General features: G+C 37.7%; 3 protein-coding genes across 5 annotated transcripts; 1 reads left to right on the top strand and 2 right to left on the bottom strand.

Annotated features, from left to right (window-relative positions):
- The first annotated feature begins 2 nt into the window (after nt 1–2).
- cdc42se2 (CDC42 small effector 2) lies at nt 3–8,239 on the top strand. Its single transcript, XM_085158729.1, has 5 exons — nt 3–117; nt 2,149–2,393; nt 4,259–4,360; nt 4,447–4,525; nt 5,535–8,239. The coding sequence occupies exons 2-4, from the start codon at nt 2,340–2,342 to the stop codon at nt 4,519–4,521; spliced, it is 231 nt and encodes a 76-aa protein (XP_085014855.1). The 5' UTR covers nt 3–117; nt 2,149–2,339; the 3' UTR covers nt 4,522–4,525; nt 5,535–8,239.
- A 1,846-nt stretch (nt 8,240–10,085) lies between these two features.
- irf1a (interferon regulatory factor 1a) lies at nt 10,086–18,394 on the bottom strand. 2 transcript variants are annotated; one of them, XM_085158701.1, is made up of 7 exons: nt 16,912–18,394; nt 16,651–16,750; nt 12,274–12,453; nt 12,016–12,189; nt 11,872–11,924; nt 11,545–11,635; nt 10,086–10,926 (listed from the first exon to the last, which is right to left on the bottom strand). In XM_085158701.1, exons 1-7 carry the CDS (start codon nt 16,999–17,001, stop codon nt 10,808–10,810), a joined length of 807 nt encoding a protein of 268 aa, XP_085014827.1. In that variant the 5' UTR covers nt 17,002–18,394; the 3' UTR covers nt 10,086–10,807. The 2 variants fall into 2 exon arrangements, with proteins under 2 accessions (XP_085014827.1, XP_085014834.1); XM_085158708.1 differs by having other exon boundaries at nt 10,086–10,890.
- Nucleotides 18,395–19,294: 900 nt separating this feature from the next.
- On the bottom strand, nt 19,295–24,586 carry il4r.1 (interleukin 4 receptor, tandem duplicate 1). 2 transcript variants are annotated; one of them, XM_085173961.1, is made up of 10 exons: nt 24,447–24,586; nt 24,292–24,356; nt 24,088–24,208; nt 23,121–23,269; nt 22,875–23,017; nt 22,628–22,790; nt 21,879–21,972; nt 21,685–21,763; nt 20,996–21,069; nt 19,295–20,904 (listed from the first exon to the last, which is right to left on the bottom strand). In XM_085173961.1, the coding sequence occupies exons 1-10, from the start codon at nt 24,458–24,460 to the stop codon at nt 19,902–19,904; spliced, it is 1,905 nt and encodes a 634-aa protein (XP_085030087.1). In that variant the 5' UTR covers nt 24,461–24,586; the 3' UTR covers nt 19,295–19,901. The 2 variants fall into 2 exon arrangements, with proteins under 2 accessions (XP_085030087.1, XP_085030002.1); XM_085173876.1 differs by lacking the exon at nt 24,447–24,586 and having other exon boundaries at nt 24,292–24,440.
- Nucleotides 24,587–25,174: the final 588 nt, after the last annotated feature.

The raw sequence follows: 25,174 nt of genomic DNA, 5'->3' as shown, positions 1-25,174 counted from the left end.
ATGCTTTAAAACGGAAGTTGTGTGACGTAACAGTGATCACAGTTCCTGGTTTTTTGCCTCCTTTAGCGATCAGTTGGACGGACGTGTTTTTTTCTCCGGTAAACCGGTCGCCATCTGGTAAGTTTTCTCATACTAAATAATTACAATTCACAAAGAAATCTTGAAAGAGTAGTTGGTTCTAATTGTGAAAAACAGCAATTGTTTCAGCTTTTGTTTTAATTTAACAACTGAAGTCACAGCTTCCGAAAATGGGCTGAGTTAGCTCCGACAGCTAGCTGTCAGTGGAAAAAAACACAGACGCGCGGCTATCGTCGAGCCCGTGAACGTTAGCTGGAGAGCTAGCTGTATTAGCATGTTGTTGAGCTAACACTCCGATTTACTAAAGCAGTTCAGTTCTAATCAACGCCGACGCCCCGGCACAGCAGCAGTACATGTGTTGAACTGCACCCAGCTGCGAGCTGTGTTCAGACTGGTCATGTAAAGCGTCTTTGCCGCAGCGGGGCGAAGTTACATAACGCTCATTTGTTTGTAAATACCGATTAAGTTCCAGTAATCCAAGATCATCGGCAGAGTTGGTAATCCTTAAAGGATGTCAGATGTGGTTAAAATCATAATTAAACACGTCTGCGCTCATTTTACGACTCTTGATAATATGATTCAGTTGCACTGAGTGTCAGCAGTGCATAGCGTCAGCTGCAGAGTCAGTGTTACAGACTGGGAAATACACTCCGTCAGCGAGCACTTCGCTTTTGGCAGATCATTTGATCCTCCGGTCACCTCTTGTTTGACAGCCAGAAGGCCTTCTACTGTGTCTTTCTGAGGCATCGACCAAAAAAAAAAACGATTGACATTTCGAAATATGTGGTAATACTGTTTGATTATATCGCCCTATTTTGTGTTGTGTTTTTTTTTTTTGTTTGTTTGTTTGTTTGTTTTGTTTTTGGGGTTTTTTTATCGTTTTGTTCGACTTGTTTACTCGTTTTATTGTTTATAATGTTTTTATGTTTGGTATTAATTATTTTGAGTGTTAGTTTAGTCTTTTGTGGCTGATATTTGGAGAGGAGTTGCAATACAAGCACAACACTCTGTAAAGGGAGTTGGCTCACATTGAGAGAGTCATCCAAAACACAAAGCCTCCCCACCCTAGTTGTGTTGACACACTTGACTAAATTTGACAAAGACTGATGATGATGATGATTTTAAGATTATTTTATGTAATTTAAACTTAAATATACACCCAATTTTAATTAACTATAATAACTTTGTGGATCATATGTTTAACTGCATTTTCTTTGATCATTGTAAACAAATTAGTGATAATCCCAAAAGTTATTTTACAGCATTTATCCCTTTTAACTACTTTTTTTCCCCTAAGATATTTGTCAGTATAGCAACATTCACCAACATTCTTTCCTTCATTATACAATTAAGTATATTTTGAACAAGTACAGTACAGTGAAGGCAGTTGTATTTTTATTTTAAATTTATTTTCCCAAATGGTGCTCCACATTTTCTGTGCTGCTGCCCTATTAGTGAAATAAGCCTCTAGACGATTTCAAGTCCACAGAGATGTTAATTAAAATGGAAAGCTTATCAAGGCGTCGGAGCTAATAACAGCCTTCTGAAAACTGAAACACCGGCTGTTCGTTTAACCTCACAGCCCAAGGTTGGATTCAGGTAGTAAGTTATTTACCACCAGAGATTAACCACAAAAGGGAAAGTGACAGTGATCCCCTGGACAGCTTGTTGAAATAGAGGCCACACTCTGGCCCCATTTCTTTTTCTTAAGATTTGTTACAAGAGAAGTTAAATTTGAATATGGTGAACTTTCTGTTTTTAACCTTCTGACGTAAATGTTTCACCATGCCTCATATGTAGTAGGTGTGTCTGACAGTAGTTTAAACGTATGATTAAAAATAACCGTAGATTACCTCATCAGATGCGAGATGGTATCATACAAAAAGTGGCAAGCTTCCAAGAAAGGAATTTTTAAATATTGTTTTTAATCAAAAGTTGCTTCCTGTAAAAGTAAGTCCAGGGAACTATTATCTATGGGGAACATGAGCAGCCGAAAGCTGCTGATACACATCAAAATATATCAGCAATTGATTGAAATGTGTTTTTTATTGTCCTTTGTTAACGTGTCAGCAGGTGTGTGGTGCTCTGAAGTGGGACAAGACTTTTCGTGCCAACAGTTTACCCCCAAGAAGCCACCGGCCTGTGTCTGTCATCAGTTTCCGGCGTGTGTTTGTGGTTCTGGTAACACGGAACAGGAAGACGGGCGTAGAGACGTCTGAGCAGAGAGAGGAAACTGCTGCGGCTTCTTCGTTGGCCTCAGAATGACTGAGTTCTGGGTTTGTTTCAGTTGCTGCATTGCAGAGCAGCCACAGCCTGTGAGTATGAAATTTGCAAGAAGAACTGATTTATTTAATTTAAGCTGTCTTGTTTTTAAAAGTTTTTAATTTGAATATAGATTAACAAAGTAGCATTCATCCAGTTAAACACATCCTGGCAAAAAACTTTAAATATATTTGCTAAAGGTTATCTGTTGGCAGACAGACAGTCTGGTTATAATAGGGAACTGTTTGATGTCACAATAATAACCCCTGTCCTGCCGCAGCAAGACTAAGTTGTTGAGTCCTTTGGAATGATCGTGAGTAATGTATCGATTACTCATCATATGTGGTTTACTGCTCAACTAATTCACAGTTAATGACAAAAACATGCAGACCTTTGTACATTTCCTGTTTGTATTAAACTCCCCAAGTAATTGTTCTCATGGAAGGCTTTAAAATTTAAATTAACTTCTGAGTTCAGAAAACAAAAACTTCAATCAGAAGTTTCTTGTAGCTGCTCATAAGACGGGCACAGTGATTGGGAGGGAATTTGGATCATTCCTCACTGTAAAACTATTTGTTATTATATCTGCTATATCTGGGATATCTTGACTTAACATTGAAGCTATCTAGGTCATGTCACAGTATCTAAATTGGTTTTAGACCCAGACTACAAAACCTAGTTTTCTTCATTTAAAAAAACAAACCAAGAAAAACCCTTCGTTTATTTACTTGTTTGCTGTCACATGATCTGCCATAACTTTTTGGTCAAGGACTGCTGCCCAGATATCGTTCTGTAACGTTTTGTAATGCGGTTATGAATTTATTGCTGCCTTTGTGAATGTAAGGTGTCGCGGACCTGAGCTATAAAAGCAGCTCAAGATAAGCGGGATTTATAGCCTCGCAAATGTGTCAGTTTTCAGTCAGAGAGGGGAGACGGGTTTTCACCCACGCGAGAAACACTGCTTTGCAGTCCTCCAAGATCCTGACTGCGTCTCGCTGGAATCGCATGACGTATGCGACTGCCAAATGTTGACTGGTTGATAAGTGGGCCAGAAAAGAGAAGGGAGCAGTAGCAGAGTTCAACGGGAATAGGAGATCCCCGTTAAGAAACTTCAAAGATCAAAAAATAATGTATGAAAAGCACAGACAGTGACTGCAGTGACAGTTTTCATTGTTTTTAATACTCGGTTTCACTTCAGCTTTTGTGTTTTATAACTTCGTTCTTCTTCATGTTTGGCTCATAGACCAAAAACAACATGAGCCACAGTTGTCCACAGACTGTTTGTAGCACAGACAGTCAGGCCCTGGAGCGGAGTGGACAGCTAACACGCTCACTCTGCTCCACCATAAATCCCACTGTTCTTTCTGCACCATGTTTTTATGGATGGTGTTTTGTGTCGGCTTGCCAGTGCTCTTTTGTTTCCCTCTAAACATAGCACTCCACATTTTGGCAGGTTTGTTTTCTTTTCTGTTTGTCCACATTTGTCTTATTTGCCCACAGAATAGTTTGAGAATCTTTACAGTGAAGCATTCACATAGGTTTAGTTTTTCCAGCCTGAGTGTGATTAATCAGTGTCCATCATAGAAATTCAAAACTTTTCCTTGTTGTAGGTTTAGTAACCCTGGATTGACAAAACAGATTCAGTAAAACTTCATCACTAGTTCAAAGTTCATCACTTTGGTAGTGAACTATCTGTTAACAGATAAGATGACACAAATGATCAGTTTTTCCTTTGTCTCAGTGCAGATCCACTATACTTCAAACAAAGATTTAAAACGTAAACTGATAAGTGTTTAGTTTCTGATTCACACATGCTCTTCTTAGTTCCCAGTAATAGTAATATTTGCTTTAATGTGTGTAGTATGGTAAGTCTACGTGTGATATTAATATTTAAGTAAAGATTTTTGCTACTTTTCAGAAACGGCGGCGAAGGATCGATCGCTCCATGATTGGGGAGCCGACAAACTTTGTTCATACCACACATGTAGGCTCAGGGGACATGGGCCTGGGTTTGGCATCAGTAAGTTTGTTTTTGGTTTTTTGTTTGTTTTCACTGAATTTTCAAACATGTGTTTTCAGCCAGCTAACATTTATATATTTCTATAGGTCGACCTAGTTCAGGCCCAGATGAAATCTAAAGGAGGATACGCGCACACGAGTTCTGAAGGTTCGCAGTTGTAACGAGGTGAGAGATGTCCTGATATCCCTTAGTGAAACTGACATTAACCACAGATTTTTCACTACCCCAAAGCCACACAAGCACAGCTTCATCTTGTTTTCATGCAGCCAGAGCCGACTTATAAAAGGTCAAGTTTGTTTTTGAGTGAATTTTCGTGTTGTTTTTTTTTTGTTTGTTTGTTTGTTTTTTTCCCTAGCAAAAGCAGTATTTGTCTTGTTCCTCTGTCTTCCACACCATGTTTAGCTCTTCCAGTTCTTTAAAATAATAGATTAGAAATATAGGATGTGTGAAATTCTAGACTTGGGGCTCTAGCCATAAGTCAGTGATGGAAACAGTCACGAGAACTTTGACACTATCTTGTAAACCTCAAAAGTTTGCTCCACCCATGCACTGTCAAAAACAAATGATGGCAAATCAAGCCTGCACACAACTGCAGGCTTGCCTTATGTGGCTTAGAGGGGAAATGGGAGAAATGCAATGAATGCACATATTTACACTGTACTGTGCATGGTATTGTTTTGCTGATTACCTCTCAAACTGTCTTTGTGAGCGTGACTCAGCTGTCAGAGTAATGACAGTGTAATCGTGCCAAGGTCAATTTAAAAAGGAGAAAAAAAAATTATTATATAAAAATTACAATTTTTTTCTCTTGACTCTACTGAATGATACTTTTTTGTTTTTTTAGTTTTTTTTTAAATTAGCCTTACTTTAGCAAAATTATAGCTCTCTACTGTCCTAAGACATCTGCAGGGTTGCTTTTTTGGGGTTTTTTTGGGGCGGGGGGGGGGGGGGGGGGGGGTTGTAAGCACTCCCACACAGTGTTGCCATAGGTGCTAAGACAGATCGAACCCAAACATATCAAATACTTTCTGGGAAAAACACAGATGACTGTAAATTTGACCAAACAAATTAAGATTTTAAAATTGGCACTGACAAATGCACACAGACACAAAAGTACACCTCCAATCAGAAGCAACTCGAATCCTAACATTTGTTCCACCTTTTCCTCCAACAGCTCTTCAGTCTTGTGGAAACTACTGTTGTTCATATAAGGAAGAATTTTCAAAAAGCAGTTCTGTCCATAAAGGACACAGGACCAAAAGATGAAACTACTGCTTTACCTTGTTGTTGTATATATTTTTATTTTTCCATTCCCTTTTTTGTTTTGTTTTTTTGTTTTTAATGAAAGCACTGCTATCCATTTGCTGCCATACTGTTGCACTGTAAAGAGAAACTGTTTAAGAGTAGGGAAGAGGGTTTAGAAAGCTCATAATCTCAGACAGACGTATGCTTGTGTGTATGCATGAGGAAAATTTATTTCAAAGATTCTTGCTGTTGAAGCCAATTTGGATGCCTGTATTTATTATCTTGATTTGACAACGGACCTCATGGTGGCTGGGCCACGCTGGAAAATTGGAACATTGAGTTTCCTTCTTTATCCTCAGAGGTTTATCAAAGGACAGGTAGTGGTAGCAAGGCAAAAAAAAAAGCAACATGTTCAAAGTTTTATTCTGAGAAATACTCATTATACTGAGTTGCTTTCAGGGTTGAAGATTGCTGTTTTTGTAATAAACTTGAAATGAGTAGAGTACACTGGACCATACATTGTACACTCACACTTGCTTAGGAGTTCAGCATTGATTTCAACTGTTTTTTGTTTGTTTTTTTTATACTCATTTAGATTGAACCATATAGGATTTTAATAAACTATTAACTTCCTAATCTGCCTTCCTGAAGTCATGTTATTTGTTTTGCTAGTGCGATTTGGAAGCTTAAAGCTGAAGTAGGCACAAATCTGGAAAAGGCAACGTTTTAAATGATCACCTTTCTCCTCTTTGCTCTTTGCTGTTTTGTCAATAACCTCTTTATGCTAGATTCTTGAACAAATAGGCTTGACCAAAGTTTGCCACGTGACTGCTTCTTATGTAGCTTCACTTAACGATACCTTTGCTTGTTGGTGGATTTTTCTGTCATCAATCCACCATCTGAAGGCACATTTGTAGGTCAGCCAATTGAAAAGACTTGATTGTCTGTCACAGTGGGCGAAATTTTTCGATTGATAGAAGAGCTTAGAGGCGGCGCAGAAGGCTAATTTCTTGCAGAGCACATTAAAGTACAATATGCTGAATAGTTACTGTGGAGCCTTTGCCTACGTATGCCAAAAATGGTGTCTCCCCCAGCTTTAATGCTTTGTTTGAGCTTTTATTTATTTTTGCAATTTCATGTTTTTAAATGCTTTTGTTTTTTTGTTTGTTCATTTGTTTGTTTGTTTGTTTGTTTGTTTTTCAAGGTTTGTGTACCAACAGTAGACTTTAGACCTTAACTTGGAAGTAATCAGAATGTCGCAAACACTGCAGCAAAAGTGGGTTCTGTTACAGTCGGCAGTATTCTCATATCTAGTTCACCTACCTATCATCGGGGGGGGGGGGGGGGTGTTTGTTTTTGTTTGGGTTTTTTTTAAGATGAAGAGAATTAATTTAGCCACAGATGATGCTGTCCTTTTTCTTAAACTAGCCTGCCATGACTGTTACAGCTGATAAATGCAGCTTAATGACTTCCAGCCACATGTGACCCACCTTTGTCGCAGTGTTTGAGCTTATGTTGCTTCTGTTTTGAATTATTGCTACATATAACCTTATTTTGTTAAAAAAAAATTTACTAAAAGTATTAACACACCACCTGACCATCTTGGACATTACTTTATTCACAGTTTGCCAGTGTTTTTAACCTTCAAGCACATAAATTTCCTATTTGGGGAAAAATAAATAAAAACAGATCTTATTGCCTGGTTATTCTAGTTGTCAGTTATGTCAGTGATCAGACTAGAATGTCTTTTTGATTTTTCTTTTTTTTTTTTTTTTTCCCCCCTTGGAATTGTTATGTGTTGTCCAAATTTCTGAATTAGGGTCCATCTTAAGAAAAAAAAAATCTAAGCAGAAAGATCAAAAGTGCTGAGCAAACCAGCAGGCCTGGACCTAATAAATGTCATTGTTTATCCTCTTTGTACATCATATTGATTGACTATTTCAGCGACAAAATGTGTTGAATGTATTAAGTCGAGCATGTAGATTGGTGTTAAATGAGTGCTATTGTCAAAATTTCTATGGTACAAAGAAAACGTCTCTTTTGATGTTGGTACTTCAAATCATAGAATACATTTAATTGATGTTGTCAAATTTCTTTTATCAGCCTTAAGACTTCTTGCAAGTACTTTGCCCATAACCCCGGACAGATTTAAGATTCATCAGGTTGAAACATTGTAACAAACATCTGTGTTTCTGTAGTTATTCCTATGTGCAGATGGATCCACATACATGTACACGTTTTTGTTTTGTGTTTTTTGTTTGTTTTTCAGCTCTGGGATAAATGCTGTAGAATGTCATACTTGGATTGCAGTACATTATGTGACCAGCAGGCTGTGCCAGTGGACTGTTTGAATGTGACTTAACAGTTTTGTGTTTGGATTCCTGTCACAGGGCTTATTTTATGATGACACTGTTATTACATGATGTATAAAAGTGATGGATCCACGCTTTCTCAGATTCATATATTTCTGTATAATATTACAGGAAAGGTGTAGTTGGCAAAATCCCCCGCACCCACCCCGCCCACCCTCAGAATCTGCCTAATGTGTAGTTCTCACTTTAAAGGGAAAATCATCTTTCCTTTATTGCATTTTCAGAATAAGCCAATAAATGTTATACGTTGATGTTTCACCAACTGTGTATTCAATCTTTTTATTTTTAAGAGGAAAGCAGTGAAAGCATCAGTGTAACAAAGAGTATACATTTTTAATACAATACAAAATTTTACTGTAAAATTCTACTAGATTTATATAAAGTAAGAGTGCTCACCCCAGAATGAAATACTGCCCGTGGAGCATACTTGGATATACTTTTAGATTGTTAATACATTTGAGTGTTGAATGCTGCAAAGAGGAACCTTATTAACAAAAGTTGAGCAATTAGTGGCTGACATTCCCCAATGCTTGCATGATACTGATACATAGCAACTAATTTTGAGCACTCAAAGTCTCATTCACGCAATTACGCACACACTATGTAGCACTTATCTATTTCTTATCGCTTTGTTTAACACTGACAGGCAGACTCACACTGTGATGAATACATCAAGGGCATCTCAGGGTTCAATATGTTGCCCAAAGATATTTCACCGTTTAGACAAAATGAGCCAGAGATTGCTCTATTAAATGTTCTAACTGTTAAACTACCCAAATTTTAAAATATTTATACATAAATATTTAAAACAATTATCAACTTTTATATGTGATGCAGTGGTTAGCACTCACAGCTCACAGCTAAAGATTCTCAGTCTAAACCTGCTGGCTGGCTGAGGCCTGCCTGTAGCGACTTTGCATGTTCTCTCTCCACCTGCATGCACCTTACACCAGCAGTCCCAAGGCATTCTTGTTGGGTTAAATGGTAATTGGTTAATTGAATGTGAGAGGTTATGATTCTGTCTCCATGTGTAATCTGTCCAAAGTGTATGACACATTTGGTCCCACGATAACTAGGATAGATTCCATCCCTCTGTGATCCCGAACTGGAAAAAGGGAATTGACAAGATTAGAAATAAGCACATCAGAGGGAGACCTTGGTTTGGAGCTAAAGTTAGAAAGTCAAGGTTTATATTAGATACAACAGGCAAAGAAGCTAACAAGTATGTGCAAAAAGGAATCAACACAGGTCGACATGCAGAGGTTTGATGTGGCAGAAGAGGATGTAAGGGAAAGACTGTGAAGAAGGTAGATGATCTGCTGTGGCAACCCATAAATAACTATACAATGTCTATAGCATACAATGTCTGCTATCAAGTAATCCTTGATAGCAGATTCACTTTATCAATGTCTGGTATTTTTATTGCACTCTTGTGAAGTGTTATTTGCACTCTGCTTGTTCTGCTGTGATAGACCCGAATGTCTTTTGTTAAAAAGACGTGTAAATTAAAAACACTAATGTATTTGTTAAAAGCATATGTTTGAAGTTTTTAGGTTTTAGCCAGTTATAGCAATTAGATAACTCTGTTTTCAGAAATTTTAGTTTTATGTTGAATTAATGCATAGTAGCTCCCGTTTTCTTACAAATGGCATATTGGCTTAGTAATTCCAACATGTAAAGCTGTGCTCAAGATTAAAGATTTAAAGCCTTAATCAGGATTTAAAGCTACAACTTTAAAAGCTCAAGATTACAACTTCGAGATAAGATCAGAAGATTCAAGCTGTATTCATTGGTTACATGGTTTCATATCTCCTAACACAACAAGGAATGAGGTGAAGAAGATGTTAAAAAAAATAGAAATGTAACATCTGCTCCTTGTTATCACAGGATTGGGTTTTGGATGCTTGTCAATCACAATGAGTTATCATACTCCGCACATATTTCAGGATGTAAACAACGTGCAATAAATGTGAAAAAAAAAAAAAAAACTAAATCAAAAAGTAGAAACTTGGCAGCTTTTTAATCACACACTAAAATTCAGTATTTTTGCATTTATTTTTATATACACACAGGATGTCAAGAATCCTGACAAGTTCATGCCCTTGTGTAATTTGTGTATTTTGTAAAAGCAGGTTTATTTATATATATATTGTAATATATAGACAAATAATATACACAAAAAACAACAGTAATATTCACTAAAACACACAAAACACACTGAACAATCTATAGCCTTAAAAAAGATACAAAAAACAAACAAACTTGTATTTCATGTTGGATTTTTTTTTTTCAAAAGGTAGTAAAATTAATTTACAAATGTAGAAGTTGCACACATATTACAAATGGACAAGGATATAGAATACACCGTATTGTAGATTGGGTCAGCTTTCTGTGAATGAAGGTAAAGTGAGATTTGAACTCCACTCACAAACACAAACCTACAAATTGTTATTTGTTCTGCACTTCATTTACTGGCTAAACATCCAGTCAAGCTCACTGAAACAGGCGAACAGAAACTGATCCTGCACTGCGATGAAATGAGATCTGCGAGCTTGGTGTCATTTCTGTGAGTGTTAGGCACCAAATCTAAACATAAGTAATGTTGACAGAGGTAAAGCTTGGCTTGGAACTGGATCTTCATCCCAGCATGCTCAGCAGAGAGGATGACAGAGCAATGTTCCCTGCCCTCTCGCATTTCTCCTATTTCCTGCAATTAGCTTATCAGAAAAACAATAAGAGGGAAACGGATGAAGGTTAGCAAGAAAGCTTAAAAGAAAACACACACAAAGTAAACACAAAAAGAAGGTAGATGGAGTTCTTGGGTGCACAGCTATGGCATCAGTGGTTGCTGATGTGTGGACCAGTCGGAAAGTTCCTTGATGTAGTTTGGACCAAATAGATCACTGCAGTTCTCTGTGTGCAGAGGATATGAGTTATCATCACCAAGACCTGAGAAGCATAAAACAGCACATAAACACACAGTCATGGCAACAATCATGGCTGTTATCACACCTTTAATGTATTTAATTTTATCCCACTTTTACAGATTGTTACATGTACACATAATATATTGAATTTGATCTGCCAGGCTTAACGCTCATCTACCTAATAGAGCTGTGTTTGTTTGTTTGTTATTCTCATAGTCTTTCCCTCAGTGTTACTCACCCCAAAATCCATATTTATACAAAAATATATAGTACAACACACTTCCTGTTCATGTTTACATTTACTCTGTCCGAGTAAAATTAAAACATTTCACGATGTAATTTAATTGAACCATTAGTTATTATTAATCTCAGGCTCTCTTCCACATTGCATTTCTCTGTCTTCTCTGTATTATTCTAGGGTCTTTACCTTACAATACAAAGTGCCTTAACTGTTGCTGTGATTTGGCGCTATATGAATAAAACTGAATATAATTGTAAATGTTTACATTAAATCCACATACAGTAAAATGCTGTACTGCAGTTTAGTACTGTGAAGTAGAAGGGTTATGTTTTTTCACATTTAAGATTTCATTTAACTATGGACTAATAATACTTTGCAGAAATAAAATAAGCATCATACAGTGCCAGTGGTTCCAGAGATTGTGTGTTCTCCATCCTCTCTGCTCCCCGGTCTGGTTCCAGAGGTCAGTGTTGTTTAAGTGATCCATCAGCTGCAGGAAACAAAACACTGAAAGTTAGTCAAACAGATATGGAGAGCAGCACATACAGAATCAAAACTGCAGCAAAAAGAAATTCCCAGGAAACTGATCTCGGTTAAGTCAAATATGATGTAGTTCAATTACATAGCAATTATTTTTCGTTTCCTAAGGAAAAACTGCATGTTTTTGCAAGAATACCAAAACTGTTGGTTTGCGTTTGATTAGTTAGCATATTTAAGATATGGTACCTTAAAGACGGCCTCACTCTGTTCCTGGTCCACTGGTTTGGCGTCCCACATCCCTGCATACCAACAAGAACCATCATCAATCTTTTCAAAGTGTCTCTTACATCCAAAACACCAACAGAACACTTTAAAGACAAAGCATCTCACCCTGTCTTTGAGTGCTGGTAAATGTGTTCTCTGCAACAGCTTCCACCTTCTGTGGTATGTCTGTAATGGGCCTTGTTGTTGTGGGTTGCCAAATTTGTGTGTTGTGCATGTCATTAGATGTGCATTCACCTAAACTGGTCTGTCTTTCTCTGGGTCGGTCGAATAACCGCAGCCCTGAGAGGAGAGAGAGTAGGACTGAAACATGAGGCCAGTGTTTGCAGGTAAAGTTGGGAAATACACTTTAAGTCTGTTTCTTACCTCTTCTGCGTTTCTGTGTTTGTGAGCTGGGCAGCATCCTGTAGACTCTGTAGGCATTACTGCCTCTCTTTTTGCTGTGCTCTCGCAGCTCACAGATGTCAGGCAGAGAATTCAAGGCACAGCGGAAATTTGCTTTCCATGTCTTTGGATCTGGCTTATCTTTGCCTGGATGGTACCGTCCTAAAGAAGCATATACAGAAAGGTTAATGATAAAGTCAGAAAAAGACTGTGGTCAGGTGTGCGTAGCTAGGGAAGTCTGCGGTGTGCATAGTTTTAACCACAGACTTTATTTAAAAGCTGCACACAGCAAAAGCACGTCTACTAAACTTGCGATATTTCTAATGGCCAACAGGGGGCAACTCATCCGGTTGCAAGTAGCCAAATCGAAAAGAAGTCAATGAGAAACTGATCCTACTCATTTCACAAGCGACTTCAGTAAACATCCTTCTCACTAGGCTATGGATGGCCTCAGTTATAAGTGTCACAGCTTCTTAGTTACAGCATAATATTTGTTTTAAAAATCATGGTCCCAGTTACAGTGACAACAAAACAGAATACGCTTTAGGGCACAGCTTCCTTGTGATTTACTAGAGATAATCATACTCATACTCATACTCGTGCATAATTATAGAGGCTGAAAAATAGTCCAGAAAACAATGGAAGGCAGCTACAGCCAAACTCTTTATACTGTTAAATAGGGTTAAAGGTGTGGCTGCACCTATTAACATACTTAACAGTAATATCACAATTTGGAGTGTGTGAAGTCCTTAAAATATAGTCAGATGTGTCTTATAATTAAGGAAACTCCATTTATTAAATTTTGTAAATCAACAGGAAATACAAGGAAAATGAACTACAAGTCTGATACAGAAATTGTAGTACATGTAGCAGTTTCTTGGTTTCTGATTGAACACAAAAGAACGTGGAAATAACACACTGACTGCAATAAAGAAAAAAAATGCTACCAATTTTGTATAAAACAGTGGATGTAAACTATAAGGCCCTGCAATAACCGATATAGGTAATTGCTCCATTATGCTCAAATATTTTTTATTGTGTGGAACTGTGGGGATCAACCTTTAAATGTACTTTTAGATACTAATTATTAACAAGCTAAGTTACTGTGGTCCCACCAATCCACTGTTTCTAAAATCTCACGATTTTCACGATTTGGTTCTTTAAAAGGTTGCATATTAGGTTCAAAACAAAATCAAAGTCCATCTCAGACTGTGTGCAATTATTTTTTAGTCTAAGATTTGAGAGGTATTTATATTTTCACTGTACAAAAAGCTAGAAATTAGATAATAACAATTATATTTATCTTGTTGGGGTAAAAATGTGAACTAATCCTGCAATTCATTTTTGGGTTTCAAAAGAATGATTTACGAAGATATTTTTTAGTGTTATGAGTGAATTATTTTGTATTTGTTGTTTTCTTTTCCTTTTCTAGGGTAGGTTAGCTATACTGAAACAAATGTAAGCCAAGCATATATAAGCATTGCTTCTGCCTGAACCAGTTCAGTCACTTGTCAGTACATAGATAGACTTTATGTGTACAATCTCTATTTATGTGATTGCTGAATAAAGTCCTTTTTGTATAGTAAAAATGGGGAAGAAAAACACAGCTGCGGCCAGCAAAACAAGGTTTTTAAAGGGAAATTCTGATGTAGTTTGACCAGTGTACCTATGTCACTATGCCCTTTTTGGTTTCCTCTCATTAAAGTGAATAAAGGGAACAAGAAGTAATACAAAGCACATATCAACGTAAGCACTGCAAAATTCCTGAAGCCTTAAAGTAGTACCAAGGAAAGGACCACACGGTAATCTTCAGAGACTAGTTAGTGGTTGACTGATTAGTTTGAAAATCACAGCCTTTGGTTTCAACTCTTTGTAATGACACTAGCCCAACTGTCAATAAAAAACAACAAGTAATCAAATCAGAACTAGTGTATGCATTATGTTTGACTTGTTCCCTAGTTCTGCTTTTCCAAATTGTGTTATTACACACATTTAACACATATTTGTACCACAACATGCCACTAAGGGCGTAAGTCCCCTGTTTGGATTGGAATTTCAATGTATTTTATTTAACATTACAATTTAATTATATTTACCTACAAATACTTAAAGATAGTCATAGAAAAAGAAGATTTTTACATCCTTATTTTTGCTACATCTTTATTTAATATTGATTGTGTTGATGTGCATGGATGGTTTGTTTTTCAAATGCTTCTTTATTTTACCAATAGAAACTGCGAAAAGGACTGTTATCCCTTACAAGCATTTAAATCTCCTTTTTTGTAAAATAACTTTAAGTTAGGCAAGATAGGCAAGACACTCCCAAAAAGTGTAAGATGGGGGGAAATACATTTTTTCCTCTCTAAATCATTAACAAGTTACAAAATAATTAAGATACTTATGCAGAACTTAAATGTACTCACAGTAAAATTGTTTCTTTGTTTGTAAAACCTTGATCTGTTACCTCTTTATTCTAGTGTACCCATGTTTAAGCATTCGAAATTCCATTTAATTACAAAAGAACTAAACCCTTAATCGCGGGCCATATCATGAAGTGTTACCAAGATTCTCCATCACCTGGTGCCAGACCAGGCTTAATGGTGAATCGGTAACATCATTCATCATTAACCCTGCTGTCAGGTGACTTCATCCAGTCTATGGTCGTCTTTCTCAAATTTAGCACAACAGTTTAACTTGGCTCTCAGCCAGCCTTCTGAAAAGAACTGTTAAGGTAATAAAATCACCGGAGCTTTAAGATCCACTATGGATCACTTACAGCAGACAAGGGCTAACAGGAATTAAAGGGGCACAGGCAGCGGCCACTGAAACCTCCCATTCATCAAGGTTTCCACAAGTCTCATGTCAAAGACCTTTTTTTATTAAAGATATTAACTCCATGTAGCTTTTTATGGTTTGTGTTCAAATCAATTTAGTATTTATTTCACACCGTGTTTTTACACAGACAGTTCATGAATATGTTTTGTCTCTTTTTTAGAGCTTGTTTTTTTTAAGCCTTAATGTTGTACTTTGACAGCAATTCGATCGCATAGAGCATTCACAGCAAGTGAACTGGAGCTTTCCCATGATGCAGATGCAGTCATAAATCACAACTTTCCCAAGACGGAAACATGTTTAACACATGCGCACATGCACTTATGCTTCTCTGTGCATTGACCAAAACAATAATGTGGGGATAGAAGACTATGAAAAATATATGTTTTATATTCTGTGAATTATGAAAACTGTGTGATCCACTAAAAGGAGTGAGGAAAATTACTCAGTGTTATGTATTAAATTACTAGAAGAAGGTTATCAGACTACTCATGAGAAGATGTCAGTTAAATGATCTGGGAAGATAACATGTATTAGAATGCTTCAGTTTGGAACTGGAGAGCGACAGAAGGGACTTATATGAACTGAACTGACATCCCTAAAGTCATTGCAACAGCTTGTAGTGCCAACTATTTACCCTTAAAGAGACCATGTCTATGTTTGATTGGATAAGGCTTGTTTTATTTGAAGTTGCCGTCAATCTCTCATCACTTAGCTGGAAAGTAAACAGGAATGTGGTAGATCTAGAAAGACTGAGCAACACAACCGTGGAGCTCTTCACTGGAAACACTTCTAGAACAGAAGAAACCGGTCTATAGGCAAATCTCATCAGGGTCGTTAAAACAATGATTGCAATGCAAAATGTTCATATTCCGTTTGGCAAAAACCCCAACAACAACAGGGAAAACATATTTGTATGTACCTTTAAGTAGCATTTAGAAACTTTGTATCTGTTCTTTAAAGTATGTAACCCTAAAAAAATACATTCCGTGTTGAACATTCCCATGACTTTGTTGTTTTTGTTTTTGCGAATAAAGTAATTATCCCAATTTTTTGTTAGATGTATATTTTTAGGGGAGCATATCAGCTCCCTAACAGATCCCTGACCAGACTTGTACCAGGGAAGTTATGAAGACAGGGCTTACCTCTTAAACTATCAAGATACCAGGACACAATAGACCCCTACCAAGATAATCTTTCATGACATGTGTATGATCATTTTTATTACTATTTACTGTAAAAACAAATAGATATCTTTATAGTTCAACGCTGATATGAATAAAGCGCTGAGATTCTGGCCCAGGGATTGATTTTGGTAGTTATTTGTGGGATGTTCCTGTGGTTTCTGTGTGTAGTTCTTGTTGCTCTGTATCGAAACACGAGCGTGCAGTGAAAAAATGTAGCATAAGAACTTTGTTCTGATCAGTAAGAGCGATCAGTACAACAGATGGATAATAAAACAGTCTGAATTGAGCCGAGAAACAATCAGATGAAACAAATCACGTAGTGTCAGTGTTTTGCTCTTACCTGTATGCATGGCCCAGCTCCTGAAAAGGGTAGCATCTCGCTCAATACTCCAACCATGGCGAGCAGCATGTTTCCATGGGATCTGGAAGATTCGTGCTGACTGTTGAATGATAAAGAAAATAAACTGTGATTTGTTGTATCATTCCTAGGATTATTTAAGAATAAATGTCTTATTATGTTTACCTACTGTGATTTTAACTATAGGAAACTTTCTAAACCCCAGTTGTATTTGTATATGTGTGTAGGAAGAAGGTGATCTACCTGGTCCAGCCAGCTGACTCCTGGATACCTCCCAGACTGAATCTGTTCCTCCAGCCACGGCCTCAGCCTGAGCCGGCCTTGTTGTTGCATGCTCCAGTCTGTGCTTCAGGTGAGTGGAAAAGGTAGTCAGTACAAAAGCAGGAGTTTCAGCAATAACAGAAAATTTCTTAGGAGCTCAGATTAAATCAGAGGTTATGCTGGGACACCCTTCCTACCTGGCTGGTTCTTCCAATCAGAAGACTCACAGTTAACACGATCCCGCTCCTCCTCCAATAGTCTACCACACAGGCTCTTCCTGTTACAGAAAATATTGTATACGGCATGTTGTTTGCTTCGAGTGTAGTTGAATTGGAATAGTGCGGTTATAGGTGGGAGGAGAGTTGTAAAGCTGCTTGTACAGGTTTTTTTTAATCCTTTTCCAATACTTGAATATAGACAGAAATGCTGGTTTACTAACCAGTTGTTTACAGTTAATTTAAAATAACTTGTATAAACATGGGGGAAAAGGTAAATATATATTATGTTTGTATGATATGTGAATTTTTGTATATGTCAGCTGCTGCAGAAAGTCAGTGTCAATATATTTTTTATTTTGGCTTTATTAAGTCACAGCACAGTTGCTAGATAGCATCTATTCATGTTAAGACCACAAGGTGGAAGCAGAAGTAATGGTGTAGTAATGGTGACGTTCCCTTACATGTTGCAACAGGGCCTCAACTTTTTAGTGTACATGTTCAGTACAGTTCAGTTAAGCATGAACATTTCTTTTAAAGCTATGCGCCCACCACTAATACTGAGCACAGACACACACATATACATACACACAGAAGCAATAGGATACAGAACACACACACACACACACATATATATGCACTATGTAGTATAGAATATAGCGACTTTGACTCACCATAAATGCTTGATGTCTTTATTTTAAGTAGCACATAAACACTAGTTTACATTAGTCCACTGTCATGTTTAAGTACACATATTTACTACATGGGGATCCAAAATACAAATAACATGTATCCTACTTAAGGTATATACTTTTCAATTGTATTTTGCATTATGGTCAATTCAATTATGTATAAGATATAATCTTATACTTTGGTGTACCAAAAGCACACAGCAGACAAAGCTTGTTGTGGATCATTCAAACCTTTTTGTCTCGTCGAAGGAAACACAACTCAGAAGTATTCACATTTATTTGAACTGTTTTATACAACAGAAAATTGTGATATTAAGATTCACATCACCCAAATACAGAATAAAGTTGTTTCTTTCAGTTGCATATATTAAAAAGTAACTATGTTTTTATTTTGACAACTACAACATGCTGAAGGCGATGACGTGTGCTTCTGTGGAAACGGATCAACAGTTCCAAAGAAGAGCAATGAGGAAGTAATTTCATAACTCTGAACAGCAGCCCTGAAGGGCAGATAAGTGTTGCGGCTTGTTTTAGTCAGAGAGTGCAGCCATTTCCTTTTTTTTTTTTTTTTTTTTTTTTTTTTTTTTTTGCCTGTCCCGTTTGGTTCTTTTGCCATCAGAATTATTGTCTAAAGGCGAAGAAAGATGCCCAACGGATTTTCTTTACCAAATTGACCATCCCAGCTTTGCCGTAATGGTCCATTTGATTCACCTTTTATTCTTTATTTTATTTTCACTTGCTGAATACGGGACAGACTTGACTGGGGGAAAGAAAAGGGAGAAAGAAAGAGGGGAAGAAAAACAGTTGAGAAGAGGGACGGGGGAGAAGGGCAAAAAACAAAAACCAACAGAATAAGCAGAAGAAAAAAAAAAAAAAATACATATATCGATCACCTGGATCACCTGTTGAGAAAGAAAAAAGAAAACAAGCAGAAGAAAACGAGAGTAATACAATAAACCACATCACAATGATATATGGGAATATGACAGTAAATACTAAATATTAAACATTATTGTGCAGCACGTAAGATCGACAGCACAGTGTGCATTGAGGTAGGAGCCAAAAAGGGTGTAGTTTGTGTGTGTGATCACCCGTGTGTACACCTGTGAGCATGGACGCGCTTGTTTTCTTAAAAGGTTCCCTCATGTAATGATCTGCTAGAGGGTGTGGGGGGCCACTGCCCCGTCCTCCAGGGCATGAAGCAGGTATGGAGGAGATCAAAACCCCAGACATCCAGAGGCCCCCAGAACACAAGAGACCAAGGAAGACCAACAGAGGGGCAGCCGCGCCACTGTCCCAGAAAGAGCTGAGGAGAGTCCCAGATGAGGGGTCACCCAGCAGCCACGGAGCAGAAGCCAGGGGGGGCTGCAGTGACGTGCCCGTGAGCTCCGCCGGCAGCCAGCTGTGCCTGAGTGACCGAGCCCCAGGCCGAGAGGCCGGGGGCACCCCACCTGCAGCCATTTCCAGTGTAATTCCTACTTAAAAGGTTTAGACTTAATGGGCAAATTGTCTATCTTTTCTATTCTTTTACTGAGTTGACATTTTAGACAGATTTGATACAGCTTAGTCATCTCAGCCTTTATGCATTTAAGGAATCTGTTTTCAAAAAGAAATGCAGAATGACATTTAAAAACAAACGGCAACACAAACCAAACTGAACAAAAAGAAGAAAAAAAATTCACTTTGTTCAATATCAGATGTGGAATGTAGATAAATGATGTGATAGGAGCTGTTTTGCCTATCCCTTTGTAGAAAACAAATACTGAAAATATTAAGGCTACAGGTTGATATCTGATATCGGTCATTTTATGTGGAAGTTTCATGGATACTTCACAATTTTCAATCAAAAACATCAGAAAGAAAGTATTTACAGTTGAAATTTTTTCAGAATGAATACCTGTGGATGCTCTATATTGAAAAATGTATACATTTATATGTAAAAGCAGGACTTACAGTGTAAAGATCCCATGCAATGCAAAAAACAGACACTAAATGGCTCTTGAGTTACAATAATTTTAAAACCGTTTCCAAGTTCAAGAATGAAACATAGGTCACAGTCACAGTGCTACACAGCTTGATAGCCAGCATCTGTAATTATTGGCACAGAGTGGTCAACAGACATTAAGGGGGGGAAAGGTATTTGGAGCTGCCCGCCCTGGACATTGTGGATAAAACCTGGAAAGACTTCACTTAAGATGCTTTGAGGAGTCTTTTTGAATAATTTTTCGTACTCACCATTTCCTTGCTCTAAAAGCAAAATATCAGGTTGCTTCTCCAGACTTGGAAGTGCCTGGTAGTCATCATCCATTGCAAGAAAGCTGTTTGACCCTTTAGGCACACAACCATAACAGGGATTTTCATCACAAATTGTGACCTCTTCACCTAGCTTTGGTTTACCACTGATGACCTCATCAGAGCTCTCAAACTCTGCCTCAGCTCTGGATGAAAATTCACAAGAATCAGATGCATTAGTCCCACTAGAGACAGAGGACAAGCTGGTGTCTTCTTCATACGAAAATGTCCCAGAATCTGCTTTGTAGGATTGATATGGCATGTCTGGTTGCCTTAGAAATGAACCAGAATTTTGCTGAGCAGGAACTTGACAAGATGGTAGCAGCTGATGAGGACAAATTTCCATGTCGCTCTTACTGGGATGGTAATCAGGGACACAAAGCATTTCAGCCTTTTCCTGTGCCTCCAAGTCGCCCGTCATGACCTGATGTTCAGAGACGGGAATTAGGAGGGAATAGGTTTTATTTTCAAATACAGATGATCCTGAACTGGTGTCATTAGCTTGGACACTACACGGACTGTAGGGAGCTGAGCATAAATCGCTTTTTTGCATATTCATTAATTGTGTAAGGGGACTGGTGGTCACTGGTGATATGGGGCTAATATTCAGGAAAAGTTTAGAAAGCACATCATGAACAGCTTTAGTGATAGGAGGTTCTTCGTTCATAGTCTCAGGGGGTTCGGCATTCGCATAACTGAGATCGGAGGAGCCCGTGCTGATCCCACTGGTTTGCTGAAGGCTTCCACTGCTTGTGTCTGTCAGTGACATCTTCGACCTGAATAGAGAAACAATTACTGAAACTGTCAGATATAAAGCCTCAAGAAAATATCTTGTAATGCTGATGCATCAATAGAGCCAATACTGACCCCAGTTTACTGTCATCTGGTATAAGGGGCTCAACGCAGATAGTGGAGGTAATGGATGGCTCAGGTTTTAAGACCTAAACAAAAGGGATGAACAGTCTTAAACATTTCAGTTAAAGGAGGAAAATCTTTCAGAACAAACTTTGGTATGTTTCTGAAAGTGCCTTTTAGGAATCCCTCTTGTTTGTGATGGGCATTGGAATCCAGGAACGTCACAGACAACAAAAACAAACAGTCACTTTAGGCAGGTCATAAATTCAAGATCAGCTATAATCCTGGCAGATTGTGTGAGAAGTACTATCCAATATAAGGTCCAGGGCGCCATCAGAAAATGTTATACTCAGTGAACTAATTAAGTTGTTTTAGCCTGCCTACCATTGGTGCAAACCTCCTCCAGCCCATGTATTCATGTTTGATCTGTGCTCATGAAACACACGGAAGGGTGAGGAAGTCAGCAAAGAGAGCCATAATAAGAATATAAATGACTGCAGATGGAAATAACACTGTTCTTCTGAGTATAAAAGTCCCAACCAAACTGCTATTTAAGGACAGAACATAAATCCAATGAATTGCTACTAATGAAAAAGTAATGAAAAAAAAATCATAAAAATTTCCCACAATTATTACTAACAAAATACACGAGTGTAACATTTGAAGTCAGAAGCTTTTAACTAGTGTGAAATATGTCTCACCTGTTCCTTGCTTGGATAGATATTAAGAAAGCTTGGATTTGGAGGTTTGGTAACTACATCCCACCAGTTTCTTTTAAACCTAAAAGGAAATGTTTAAAAAAATCAACAAAAAATAAAGAAGTTCTAGTATTTAGGAGAAATGTGCACTGGCAGAAACTGGCACAAAAAACAAACTTTTTATATGCACAACCTACTTGACATAACAGCGACAAATAACAGCGCTTAAGATGACGGCAGCAATACTGAGGCAGACGATGATAACCACGAGCAGGTAGTGTGGGGAGCGAGCTGTGAAGGTACGCGTTTGAAAAAAGTTTAATGCTTTTTCTATTTGTACAGAAAATACACAACTATGAGCAAACACTACTGTATACAGACAAAAGTATGAATCAGCTTTTGTATTTTTTATTATTTCCAAAAGCATAAACAAAACCTTTGTGACCAACAATTCAAACAAAAATGAAAACAGGGTTCAATTTGTATTGTGACATAAGTCAGGAAGTTTAACGCAATAACCACATTATTCAAAGTGTTTGGAGAAAGTACATATTAACACTAATGCAAATAACAAATGTGAGTGCACTCTCTGGAACGTAAACAGAAGGACATGACATCATAGTAATTCTGTTGTTTTGGAGAAAAATTCAAATGAACAAACTGAACCTTCACAGCAAAGTATACATCGCTTTGCTTTTCACATATTCAATGATCTTTTATATTTGAATACAGGACATTGTAGTTCAGCTTTAATGTTACAATCTAAGGAGCTCATCTCCACTTTTCTCTGGAGACAGCGGCTTCCATGAAAGTTAGTTTGAGAGTTAATATTAAAACTCATATTATTTTTCAGCTGAATGTGTAATAGAAATATAATTAGTGTCTCTTAACACAGTTAAGAAATATAGAATTTAATGTCTTACAACTGAATAAAGACAATACTTACCAGTTTGAAATTCCCACTCTTCGCTACTGTCACTGAACTTGCCACTCAGACTTATGAAGCTTTTCACGCTGACCACATATGCTGAACTGGGATCCAGGTCTTGACCTTTTATTACATAGTAATTTAGTCCATCAACTGTGGCTGGTTTGAAAGGTCCAGATGTCTAGTATGGAGGAACAAAAATGAGTTTGACAGTTGCCCATGTTTACATCTCCAGAACAAATAGTTACTGTGGCATTGTTCCTACCTTTTCTGTTTCTCCTTTTTTATAGTAAGTCACCAAAGCAGTCATTTCATTGTTTATAAATCCCTCCATGTTTGACGTCCACTTGACTTCAAAATTCCCTTCGAGTTCATTGACTGATTTGATTGTTGGAGTTTTTGGTTTTACTGTACAGAAACAGAAACAAGAGCATTAAAGTGAATGTTTGTTCGCCCGGTCTTTCTGGCAGATGCAGAGTTATGGGAAATAATTTAAAAGAAGTTAACGTACTGCTCTCTGTGACATTGATAGCTTTTGACTCCATGACGTTGCCATCTTTCCAGATAGATCCTGTGTGAGTTTCTCCAAGCACGAGTATCAGTCGAAAGGAGCAACAACATTGTCCAGTGCCACACTGTTGTAAAAAGCAATTCTTCTTACTGTGGGAAATAATAATACAAAATGTTTAAAACAAATGATATTTATGACATCTTATGCTGATTAAGCTAATATTACATTTTTATGTACAGCATTTTCACCCAATGCCTCCATCCCACATTTTTATTTGCTCTAGCTTACAAAAGCCAGTGTTTGAGTCTCACAAAATCACGGCTGGAAAATGAAAGCATTCCCCCTGAAATCCCAAGATGATCACTAGATAAAAGAGGAGTTGAAATGGTGGTTTACACCTTCGCCTAATAAACAAATTCTGGGAGGAGACAACCCCTTATGAATCTCGAGAAAAACAAAACAAAACAAAAGCTCCAATATCAAACATTGCTGCGGAGACCCCATGTCAATAAGGGAGCGGCCAAAGGAAGTGTACAAATACAAACTTCAAAATCCACTAACAAGAAGTACAATATATATGTTCTTCACGTGAATGTTAATATTTATCATTTTATTTACTTTTATTTACCTAACTTCAGCATTATAACATGCTTCACTTTCAGTTTGTTAGGATCATTTCTGTGAGGATCAGTCGCACCCCTAAAACAAGCAAGGACACAACAAACAACCAGCAGCAATACTCCCGCATATCAGTCCAAATATGCATCCACTTAATGAGCCAAAGCAAGTACAAACCCGCCGAAACAACCCGCTGTTACAGTCCCTGCTCCGCACACTAAGTCGACAGTTCAGAGCTATTAACAAAAGCAGGATCCACTCAAAGTGACGCAGCTGGTTTAAATGTCATAGGTGATCCGTTTAATATTAAAATTAGACTAAAAAACAAACAAAAACATCTCAGTCATACCCGTCTAAACTCTGGAGAGTCAAACTGTACTCAGTGCAGTTTTGTAGCTCCAGCTGACACAACATCAGCTCGTCAAAGTCGTTGGTACAGTCAAGACTGGAGTTAGTTGTCTGATTATTTCCTGCACGAAACATAAATTATATATTGTGGCTCCTTAAGAATTCACACATAGAACAATTAATTCGTTTACTGTGAGCTACATACCAAAGGGAACAGTCACGATGTGCCCTAAAAGAAGGAAGATAACAGAGATCCTGTTGCAGACTCGTCTGGAAAAGAAAAAAGGGAAACGGAGATCTTTTCTTTCAACAAACATGACGGATTCAGTAAGAAAGACAACTTCAAGTTATTCAGTTTACCTATTTGAATCCATTGTATGACGACTTAGTGCATTTTTTCTGCTATGGAAAATACTCAGCTACGGTCTATATCCTGAGTACGCGAACGCTGCTTACGCCCGAGTCTCGCAGTCTTCCTGTTATGGGAGCGATAGAAGGATATATTGCGCCACATTAGGGGAAGTCAGTCCTACTCACATTTCTTTAGAAAGACAGAACCGTGCGCATAAAGCCCACAACAGTAGCCGGGGTGCGGGGAGTCGACTTAAAACAGCTACTGAAATCCCAGTGTTTGTGTAGAGTGAGAAACTAGGTTGAAATTAAAACAAACACCCCCGACAAAAAATAAATATAACAAATAAAAAAAATGTACATATGAAGATTTAAAGCAAACATTTAAAGCAAGCATCGATATTTTTCCTACCACATCACAGACACACGTTAACATGTCCCACTGTACTGTGTTGTGTGATTTCTACTCAAGTTTCGTGTCTTATCTCAGCTGTTGGCACATTGAGAGCATTTATTGTGAAAGGTGAAAGTGACTAATTGCATGTTGGCCTATGCGTCACAGAGGAATGAATTATCTGACACAGCCGTATTGAATACGCTTAATGAAATCTATTTAATACTTCAACAAAATATTAGCAACTTTGTTGGTAATGACAGCTTTGAGGTGTCTTGTGTGGCCTGTTGTTCCACACAAACACTCTTCAAATTCTGAAGTTCTGTGGGCCTCTTTGATGAAC

This window comes from Neolamprologus multifasciatus, chromosome 1, assembly GCF_963576455.1.
Source record: "Neolamprologus multifasciatus chromosome 1, fNeoMul1.2, whole genome shotgun sequence".
Taxonomy (NCBI): domain Eukaryota; kingdom Metazoa; phylum Chordata; class Actinopteri; order Cichliformes; family Cichlidae; genus Neolamprologus; species Neolamprologus multifasciatus.
The sequence above is the reverse complement of the archived record's forward strand: the minus strand, read 5'-3'. Positions and strand labels throughout refer to the sequence as shown.